The 11,772-nt window shown below is 29.3% G+C and overlaps 1 protein-coding gene across 1 annotated transcript in view; it reads right to left on the reverse strand.

Annotated features, from left to right (window-relative positions):
* Positions 1-6: 6 nt before the first annotated feature.
* The window catches only part of LOC106688247 (uncharacterized), a gene marked incomplete at its 5' end in the record, with an annotated part of 88,510 nt that continues 76,744 nt past the window's right edge, over positions 7-11,772 (reverse strand). The window contains 3 exon segments of the mRNA XM_067051861.1: positions 7-619; positions 1,591-1,722; positions 5,750-5,934. Of these exon segments, the coding sequence (XP_066907962.1) occupies positions 499-619; positions 1,591-1,722; positions 5,750-5,934 (438 nt within the window).

Consider the following 11,772-nt stretch of genomic DNA (forward strand, 5'->3'; position numbering starts at 1 on the left):
AATAAAATATCACACAGAGTTCAGTTGTATTCCCTGATACATTCAAAAAGATAATATTTTTTGAATTTTTTTTTAAACTGAAAAAAATATGAGGTTATTTGTGTAACTCTGTAAAGTAAAATATGTTTTGATTGGTTAAACACTGAATTACTGAAAACTACTTAAACATCTTTTGATTGGTTAAACACTGAATTACTGAAAACTACTTAAAAATAAAAACGTTCTTAAACATGACATCTCATATGTATTTTACTATAAAATAATACATGAATAGTTAATTTCAAATGGTTTTAAAAACTATTCTTTTGGGTTTATTTTAAATTCTATATGAATGTTTCTTATACCTTTTCATCTTTTTTTTTTTTTATTCCTATTGTTACAACTAATATTTGATGAGATTCTGACACAATTATGACTGTTTACTATAACTTTATTTTCTATGAGATGTCATGCTAAAATAATTTTTTTTCCAGAATCTTTAATACTCCATTTTGATCTTTATGCCTTATATCTAGGCCAGCTGCGAAATTTCTCATGTTTTCTAGGGCACCTTCCAAGTCGCCTGTTGAATACTCCGAAGTCGCAAGATGGTATAGTACACTTGCCAGTCTCAATACATCTTAAACAGAGAGAATTAATATTTAATTTTAATTTTCAGTTTATTTTGAGTCAGAATGTATGATAAACTCAATTTTTTTTATCTTATAAAAAAAATTATCTTAATAAATAAAAAAAAATTAAAAATATTTGTCATGATTTTCTCAAAATGATCATTTTGAATGAAGTGTCTTTAAGAACTGACTGCTACATTGAAATAAACAATGGAATGTTTGATTTGTATTTTTATTAGTAATGCGTGTTAAAAACAATATACAACAATAATTTATTGAAATTGTACAGTAGAACTAAAAACTATGTTATGATTTAGAGAATAATTATAAAAACAAAAGCAGTAAACAGAAGATTCATGCATACTTTCTGATCCTTAAGTAAGTTACAATAAAATATTTAGATAGAAATAAATGAAAGATGGTCCAGGTAGGATTAAATAAAAAATTAAATAGTGATTGAATATTGAGCCAACATTTCGCCCCACTTTATAGGGCTTCATCAGGGCTGAAAAAGATCTAAACACTTAAATAATGTAAACTTAAGTAGAAAAGTAAAAGAAAAATTAAAAGGATATTCAATGAAACATAAAAATTAAATAAGACAATATATTCTGTCAAAACGGTCCACTTTGGCTTTGACTTTTTGCCTGAAGGGAACGTTTTCTGTCCCGTTCATTTTCTTCCTTTATTCTTATCCCCCTTTTTCTATCTCTTAGTTTGTACTTTCTTTTATATTTCTTCTTTTTATCTGTGATTATTTCTATTTTCATTTATTGTCTATAACCTTTTATTATCTTATTTAATTTTTACATTTCATTCTATACACTTTTAATTTTTCATTTACTTTTTAACTTATGTTTACATCATTTAAGTGCTTGTATCTTTTTTAGCCCTGATGAAGCACTGCAAGGTGGTGCGAAACATTGGCTCAATATAAAATTTTACATATTATAAATTTCCATTATATTTGAGAACTTACATCCTGTCATGATGATTAAAGTTTTCCTTTCCTTTCTTGTATTTAGTGCAATCCCTTTGTTTATCAAAACAGTCACAAGTACAAGAACCATTAGCGAGATTTCTTACAGTATATTCTGAAGGACATTTGCATCTGTGTAAAAGAAAAAAAGTTTGTAAAACATGAAAAAAAAAAAAAATAATAAAACATAAAAATGGAAACTAGATTGAATGGTGTAATTTTCAATTGATATAAATTCAAGATTAATTTATTTAGTAAGATCTAATTCATTACTCTATAATCTAGATCAGGATTGTCCATCTGACAAAGTCTGAAGGGTCAAAATTAAAATCTTGAAGGAGGTTACGGGTCATATAATAATAATAATAATATGCTTCAAATTTTTAACCCTTAAGTATCAATAGGGTTAGTATGTAAGGTAAAGTTATTAAAAAAAACAAAATTAGTAATTTTTCTTCGTATCGGCCAAGTATTTGTTATACATAAATAAGGAAAATATAAAGACAAAATATTTTTATCATTTCATTTAAAATTTTTTGAGGTTAACGACTTCCATTTTTGAATGAAATATTTATTTCTAACATTGTACAACGTTTCGGGACCACTGTCCCATATTCTTGCACTTTAAAACCTACAACAATAATAAAACTATCATAACTCCAAACTTCATCCTTATTTATTTTAATTTATACAATAATATTCACCTCATGATTTCATATGGGAAATCATGTCAACCATTATGTCCATCTTCAAATTTCATTCAAAAATGGAAGTTATTAACCTCAAAAAATTTTAAATGAATTGACCCACCAGACTTCCGATAGAGATAATCCAGAATATTATCATTTTTCAATCAATACTAAGATAACAATGATAATCAAAATATATATTTAGTGTGACCAGCTGCGTCCGCCAAAGAACAAATATCTACCTCTAGTTCCCTTGTAGCCAACCTCATGAGATGAAGTAAAGACACATCGGAAAGTTTATTTCTATTTTAGGTTTTTACAATCTTTATCATACTTTTACATATGTATATGCTTCCGAACATAGATGACATTTTTATTCCTAAATTTCACAATTGGGAATTTCTCGTTAGGCAGCAATTTGAAAAAAAAAAATGAGCACATTCTTTTCTGTTCGTTAGAAACATGCCAGTTTGCACATCACATTATTCAAGTATCAGGTCAGGTGGTTGATCTTCGATTGTAGCTCCATGAGGATTTTACAAAGCGGTAAACTGCTTTTGAGTCTTTCAATTACCTCGAACCTGGTACTGAACTCTTAAATTATTTATTGGATTTGTGAACTGCAACATGAAAAATCATTATCTTTGAATTTGTTAGCTAATTGAAGACAGCTAGAGAAGAGTATTGAGTTTTTGTTTTCTAAAGTGTGTTTGAACACTGTTGGTTTTTTACTAAATCCATTTCTGATACCAGCCAAATCTGATATTTTTTGATTTGTTCCTTGCAGACTCGAGTTCAAAATATTAAGATGATTGGTTAAGTCTGTTAAAAAGCTAATTAAACTGAACTTCTTCTTAAGTTCAGTGGTGTAACATGGCACATATTTATTGAGAATTATATTTTTCTGATCAATTCTTGGTTCTTTAATAAGAACCAACCTCCCTTATACATCATAGCACTTCAGCGGTCAACTTGAGAACTATAAATCGCTACATTATTTTAACTAACTTATAAACCAGCATATTTGGTATAAACCTGTTTATAATAAATTATAAAATCTCTTTTTATTAGCGTTTAAAAGTAAATTTTTTTTTTATTTAATAAGCTTTCACAGGCCGCAGAAAATGATATTGTGGGGCATAAATGGGCATAAATTGGACAACTCTTACCTAGGTCCCAGATGTTATCCAGTCACAGACATTCAGTGTTCAAAAGTAGTAGTTTACAATAACTTTATGTGCTGAGGGTATGAGAGCTTATTTCTCCTTAATGCCTTTACTTTAGTTTTCTCTTGATTAACTTATTGCCTCGGCATCAAGCTTAATAAATTTTCTCTTTACGCTGGCAAGGGATCTTCCAATGAACACACATAATAGAAATATGCCAATATCTGAGTCCACTTATAATCATATTAGACTTATGACCTTTGGAATGTTATGGATTCAATTCCAATCTGGTTTAGGATATATTTATTTTCTGATAGTCCACAGCTGTGGGACAACCACGATATGCTCACTAGCAGTTCCCTAAATTTTTGGAGCAACAAGTATAGGGAAGAGAGTAAGATGGTAGGGAAAGTGAAGCCATAAAGGCGAACTATAAAGTCCAAGAGCCCGGTTTAAAACAAGTCAGTTATTTCACCCCAATTTTTGTTTACTTTAATCAAGCTATGTATAATTACTAGTAAAAATTAACAAGTCTGCCAAGTATAGTTAGGAGGAATAAAAAGTGGCAGCTGTTTAAAACATTAAAAAATATTATTTTTAATTTGGAGATCCATATCTTTAAAACTACCAACAACACTAGAAAACTTAATAAAACATCATTTAGAGTAGAGTAAATTTGCTAAAATATAAGCCCTAATTGAGCATTAATATATTAGAGCTATTAACGTTCAATAGTTCCCAAGATATATTTTTTTAACAAGCAACATTTCATAAAAAATGTAATGAAAAATCGGTATTTAGTGAATTTATTTTAGGAAATCTATATCTCAGGAATACAGATGTCTATTAGCACTCAAATTAAAGATAATTTAATTAGGCATAAAGTAGTTTATGACATTTATCTTGTAGGACTAGTAGTTTTCATAATATTCAACAAAATTAATTCACGAAATGTTGATTTTTAGTTGTTCGAACAATATTTTTTATCTATGAAAAACTATATGTCAGGAACCATTTGATGAATAGATGTCTATTATCATTCAAATTAAAGTTATTTTAACATGTCATAAAGTAATTTATGACATTTATCTTCATATGGGTAGTAGTTTGATTTATGAAAAACTATAGGATCGTAGGACATACAGATGTCTGTTAGCTATAAAATTACAGATAGTTGAATGAACTATAAGTAGTTCATAACGTTTATCTTTGTATGTATTTTAATATGAATAAGAATTTTGCAAATAAAGTTTTGTCTGATCAACTAGAAATAAATTTATTTTAGCAAATATCATGAAAACTACTACTCCTACAAAAATAAACATTATAAACTTTTTATAGCACATTAAACTATCTTTAATTTGAGTGCTAATAGACATCTGTACGCCAAATGGTTTTTGAGATATAAATTTTTCAAAATAAATTCACTAACTACTGATCTTTCAGTACATCCCATACAACATTTTTATGAAATGTTGCTTTTTAAAAAGCAATTTTTCGAAAACTATTTAACGTAAATAACTCTATTAGGGCTCATATTTTAGAAAATTTACTCTTCTTTAAATGATTTTCTCTTAGGTTTTCTGGCATACTTTTTAAGATATAGAGCCTCCGAATGAAATTTTTTTTTTTAATTTCTAATTTTTTAATTCCATAAAATGGTTTCTGAGATATATATTTCCCAAAATCAATTCATTAACTACTGATTTTTCATGAATTGCTTATGATGTTTTTCTTTTTTTTAAAGTTATATATCGGGTACTATTGAACGTAAGTATCTGAATTAGGGCTTATATTTTAGAAAATTTATTGTACTCTAAATGATGTTTTATTATGTTTTCTAGTGTTGTTAGTAGTTTTAAAGATATGGAGCTCCAAATGAAATATTAATTTTTTTAAATGTTTTTAAACAGCCGACATTTTTTTATCCTCACTAACAATACTTGGCATAACCATCAATTTTGACTAGTAATTATATATAGTTTTCATTAAATTAATAAAAAAGTGGGGTAAATAACTGAATTTTTTCTCCTCTTGGGCTCTTGTACTGTTACAATGAACGCCAGTGGCAAAGGAGTTGGAGCCAATCACCTGCCTTCAGTTTTAGTCTAGATTATAAGGACATCCACATTTATTAGCTTATCTAGTTGCCTTTGCTTTTGCTTGAAAAGAGAGTTAGGTATGCCACTTCCCTCCTTACACTGGTGCCAATAAAAATAACAGTAATGTATTGTAGATAACAAATATCATTCAGGATTATTATGTAATAAGTTTTTGTAATAAGTATTATGTAATAACTGTTACCTGTAGGGAGCAGGCTGATTCGGGATCCTGTTAGTGTCCAGTCCAGTCTTGAGATCAGTATCTCTTGGCATCTCATCAGTTCGGTCTTGGCAAGTGCATTCGGTGTGATTATAGAAAGTTAATTTTTCAATTTTCATCAACTTGTGGCTATAATGTCCTCCGAGAGAAGGAGAATCTACGGTAACCTGTTCATCAAGAAGAATGAAATTATTATCAAATATTAATCTGAAAAAAAAAAAAATTAAATTCTGATCATAAAATTATAATAAGAAGTGCCTATGGTAGTGGTTGCAAAACCAGTCACCATCACCGTGTAAACTGGATCCGAAGTACCAGCACACAGCTGTGAAAAATGCGAAAAAAACCCTCAAAAATGAAATGCGTCTAATCATGTTGATGAATGTGGTTTCGTACACTTAAATACCTATAATTGGAGAAGTTTGTTGGGGGGTGCGGTCAGCAAAGAACAACATAAATAAATATACTTTTGTTTACTTATGTTGTTGTTCTTTGCTGACCGCACCCCCCGACAAACTTCTCCAATCATTAATCTACGTTCAACTATCAACACCTCATTAAATACCTATAAACGGATTCACAGTAATTGGCTCTCCCATCAAACAATATTTGTGAGCCGTAGTAGACCTCATCTTACAGACATTATTTTGACATTGAGAAAAAGGGAGTTTTCCATATTATTTTGTTTTAAACTATCCAACAAAAAATATTTCGGTCAAGTAAATACCAGCGTAAGTTATTATACAAATTGTAGTTTTTCAAAAGTAGGTTTATTTCTTAAAATATTTTTTTTTTAAATTTCTTTGGCCACTTCCAATTTAATCTGGAAAAATTTGTTTTTGCACATATTTGATGGACCAGATAAAACAAGCTTTATTGACCTTTGTAATGAGATTATTTTCCCATAAAAGTGCATTGGAGCAACTTTTGTGCATGTTTCATTGATGTATGAAGTCAGGGGTCTTCTTCAAAGGTGTAACTAAAATAAGGTGAGAACAATAATCAAATTAATTACTATGAATCAGAATGACATCATATTTATAGATGATGAAAAAATTAAGATTTATATTTTTACACCTGAAAATATTTATTAAAAAAAAAATGCATTCCATTGAATTCAGCATCCTAAATAACATAGGAATTTATGAGAATTATAGAAGATTTAAACAATTTAGATGGTTTTTCACAACAATGGTAGTTTCCTACCACTGTGCGGATTATAACATCTCATCTGATATGGTTTTAAAAAAAAGAAATCCCAATGCTATCAGTATCAGCTATGATACTACAAAAAACTTCTGTGTTGGACTTAGAAGTGAGGAAAGACATCTGAGTAGACAAACCACATATTTCATTTATGAATACTTTAATTTTTTTTATAAATGGAACATAGTCCAGGCGCATTAAAAAAATCTCAAATAGTAATTATACAATTCAATGTGAGCAAACTTTTTGCCCCACTTTTCAAGGCTTCATCAGGGCTAAAATGATGCATACAACTAAAATAAAGTAACAAAGTAAGAGAATAGATAACTTGAAATAAAAGTAAATTTTATGAAAATTCACAACAAAAATGAACAAAGTAAATTAAAGGAAATAAAATGTACAGAGAAAAGTATAAGTAAACAAGAATTAAAAAAAGGTACTAGAAAATTAATGAAAACGGAAATAATAAAAAACAAAAAAGAAATATAAAAATACAGTAAACACTAAATAACAGAAAAAGATGAATAAGAATAAAAACCAAGAAAGATAATGAATGAAAAAATGCACAAAATAGGACACCCACCTTACTGAGTGCTGCTAGCAAGCACAAAAATGAAGCTGAAGGCTGATGAGAAGACAAACAGGATAGAGGAGTTGGGGTGGAGGGAGATTGGTAGTTAACAAATACTTAATAACAAATCTGCTAACCACTAAACACCCCCACTCCTCTATGCTGGTTGTTTTCTTATCCGCCTTCAGCTTCATTTACTCCTTTTTTACTTGATTTTTATTCTCTTACTTTATTTTAGTTGTTTGTATCTTTTTTAGCCCTGATGAATCACTGAAAAGCGGGATGAAACCTTGGCTCATATTAAACAGTTTAATTACTATTTGAATTTTTTTTTTTTGGCACCCAAACCTTCTTCCTTTTATATGTCACACATATTCAATTAACGATCTTCCATTAATTTTTAAAAAGTATTTTATTTATTCTTGCTTTATTAAATAAATAAAAACAGTGTAATGCAAGGAAGGATAAATTCTTATCATGGCAATGGAATTGCAGAAGAGACTTGAGTAGCCAAGAACCCGCCGCCTTAGGACAGAGGAAAGGGACTCACTCATGCATAATTCTTCCCTCTTCAATTGCCCTTCGTATTCAGGATCTAGCCCATAGAGGACTTCACTTAGCATCCAAGGATCAAACATTCTAAGTCCTTTTTCTGGGCTAATGGAAAATAGATAATTTGCAAAATGAATGTTTTCAAGCTTTCTTGTAGTTATGGTCCCAGGCCTAAAGCCAAAAACGTAAAAATCGAATCATTAATACCGCTCTAAAACTTTCTTGTAAATACATAACATACAGGAATATACATCGGTATATAATATAGAACGTATACTAGAGTAAGTAATGATAACGAACTATGACGTAATCTTCAGAGCCTCCCATAGCTGAATAAAATGGTTTACTGTTAAGGAGCTTAAATTACCACTGTTGTAAATCCAAGACTCGTAAAAATAAAAAGGAACAAAAGAAAGATAAATGAAATGAAAAGAAACAAAAATATAAACAAATCATCGAAGCAAAGTTAGATGATAAATATTCATAGAAATGGTACTACATAATCTATAAATCATTTTATATTTTTATTAAATACTTTTTAATTTAATTATCCAAACATATAATCTCTTTATAAACTTATATTTGAGCTGTGTTAAATAAAATATATATACTGCTAACTTTAATCGACAAGATTTAAAACAATCGCTTTACACCAAATCGATAGATTTTTTAATTAATTAACTATTGAATCTGAAGGTAGGAAGAATACTTTAATTAATTAAAACATAGAGAGAACAAATGTTTTTCTGTTGGCAGTTCTGAAACAATGCTTCTTGAACATAAACGAGTGGATGTACATATAGCACAAGTGCACCATGAATTAGTACAAGAGCCCAAGAGGAGAAAAAAAGCAGTTATCTCACCCCAATTTATGATTACTTAATTGAATACTAGGTGTTAATTACTAGTAAAAATTGATGAGTGCCAACAATAGGTAGGGGGAATAAAAAATGGCGGCTGTTTCAAAGCGATAAAAAAAAACTAATTTTTCATTCGGAGCTCTATACCTTTAAAGGTAAGAACAACACAAGAAAACCTAAGAGAACATCATTTAAACAAGGGTAAATTTGCTAAAATATGAGCCCTAATAGAGCTATTTACAATAAATAGTTTTCGAGATATAGCTTTTTAAAAAGCAACATTTTATCTCAAAAACCATTTGACGTACAGGTGTCTATTAGCACTCAAATTAAAGATAGTTTAATGATCTATAAAGTAGTTTATAATGTTTATCTTCGTATGAGTAATAGTTTACTTGAAATTTGCTAAAATAAATTGACTTATAGTTGTTTGGACAAATTTTCATTTGCCAAATTCATATTCATATGTGAATATCATAAAAACTACTACCCCTACGAAGATAAGTGCCATAAACTACTTTATAGTAAGTTAAATTTCTTTTATTTTGAGTGTTAGCAGACATATGTACGTCTTATGGATCTAGAGATATATTTTTTCAAAAATCCAACATTTTATACGAACAACTAGAAATTAACTTTTTGTGAGTTTATTTTATCAAATATCATAAAAACTACTACTCCTACAAAGATAAACATATTAACTATTTTGTAGTAAATTTAACTAGCTTTAATTTGAGCGCTGGCAGACATCTGTACGTCCAATGGTTTCTGAAATGAAGTTTTTCATAAATCAAACTTATTGTTCGAACAACTATAAATCAATTTATTTTAGCAAATATCATGAAAACTACTATTCCTACGAAGGTAAAGGTCATAAACTGTTTTATAGTCCATTAAACTAGCTTTAATTTGTGCAAATAGACGTCTGTACTATGTGACGTAGATACAGATTTCTCAAAATAAATTAACTAACTACTAATCTTTCAGTAGGTTTTTAAGAAATGTTGCTTTTTAAAAAGCTATATTTCGAGTTCTATTGGACGTAAATAGCTCTTTTAGAGCTAATATTTCAGAAAATTTAATCTTCTTTAAATAATGTTCCCTTAGATTTTGTAGTGTTGTTGGTAGTTTTTAAGATATAGAGCTCCGAATGAATAATTAATGTTTTGAAACAGCCGCCATTTTTTATTCCCCCTACCTATACTTGCCAGACTCATCAATTTTGACTAGTAATTAAACATAGTTTTTATTAAAGTAATCAAAAATTGGGGTGAGATAACTGCCTTTTTTCTCCTCTTGGGCTCTTGTACTATGACAGAAATCGGGTCGGCCACAAATTTAAATAAGTTAAAATAAATGGATATGCAAGCACACGATCTTAAAATCGAATTTATATTTTATTTTCAGCATTTTCGAAAATATAAATAAACCGTAACATGTTAATATTGTAAATCTACACGCCAGCGCGCATTCTTAAACTAGATATCGTTTTCATATTTAGAGCCATATAATTTTCATATTTGGTAATTTGTAATTTGGTCCCACTGTTCAAATTACACTCATTTGTAAATAATTTTAATTATAAATGTAATACTTCCTAACTCTGGTTAATGTGATCACAACTTGAGCTCAACACAGCGGACTATGTTCCACCCACAAAATTCTTCTTTAAGCTCTTTACCTATGTTTGTAGTTTGAAAGGTTTTTTGAACAAATGGGATTTTTATTTTAAAGTAATTCTTAAGAGTAAATAATCCCGAAGAAAATGTATTCTTCTAATTTTATTTGTATCTTCTTCTAATTATATCAAGCATACGTATAAGTAAGATTCAAAATAGACAAATTTTTTAAATTCATATGAATTGTGTTATTTTAGATTGTTTCTAGTTTTCAACAAACTCTTAAAGAGTATTACGAATCGATTAAACATTGTTTAAACATGTTTTAAAGAATTATTTCGAGACTTGCACCTCTCATCAAACTGAGTTGAAACATCCTTCCAGGAGTATGCGTGTACGGTACCTCATCAAAGTTGGTCCACTAAGCCGACTAAGTTCTGCGGGATTTACATCTCATCAGGAGAATGCTAAGCTTTACTTACATCCAAAGCCCTAATGAGTTTTGAAAACCAGAATCGAAGTAGGCTTTACATCTGTACAAGAGAAATTAAAAATTGACAACAAAAATTCGAAAGAGATATCAGGGCAGCGGCTAAGAAGGGAGAAAAATAGTAATAACTACTTATTTATTTTCTGCCGACGTTTCGACCTACGTTGCTAAAAGATACCAAGAATGTAGAGTTAATTTAAAAGAGCGATATAAAAAACATAAATAAAAATTGTAATAAAGGTGGTGGAAAATGAACATTAAAAAAATTTAAATAAAATAATAAAGAGGATGAAGATAAGTAAAAAATGAATTATTAACTTAACAAATAGAATTTATTTCAACACGACTCAACCAACCTACACTAAATTTGGCAGTGGTTTAGGCTCTATAAACTGCATCCAAGGGCACATAACCAGATCTAATTTAAAAATTAGAACCAGAGATATAAATTAAAAAGTTTGATTTGTTTTTCTTTATTTGAAACTAAAAATTCGCTCTTCTAAGGGCATTAAATATAAATTTTGTTAATGTTAATGTCATTGGAATTCTGGCAATGGTCAGATTCTCCACTTAAGTTGAGTGTTTGCGGCTTTAGCGCACTTGCTCAGCCTCCACTGGCTCACTACCAGTGATGCGGCGAGAGGGATGCGCTGGGATCTCTTGAGCTCTGCTCTACCCCTTACACGTGGGGGATAGAGTGGACTTAG

The sequence above is a fragment of the Halyomorpha halys genome, unplaced genomic scaffold, assembly GCF_000696795.3.
Source record: "Halyomorpha halys isolate HHAL.00 unplaced genomic scaffold, Hhal_1.1 Scaffold1089.1, whole genome shotgun sequence".
NCBI lineage: Eukaryota > Metazoa > Arthropoda > Insecta > Hemiptera > Pentatomidae > Halyomorpha > Halyomorpha halys.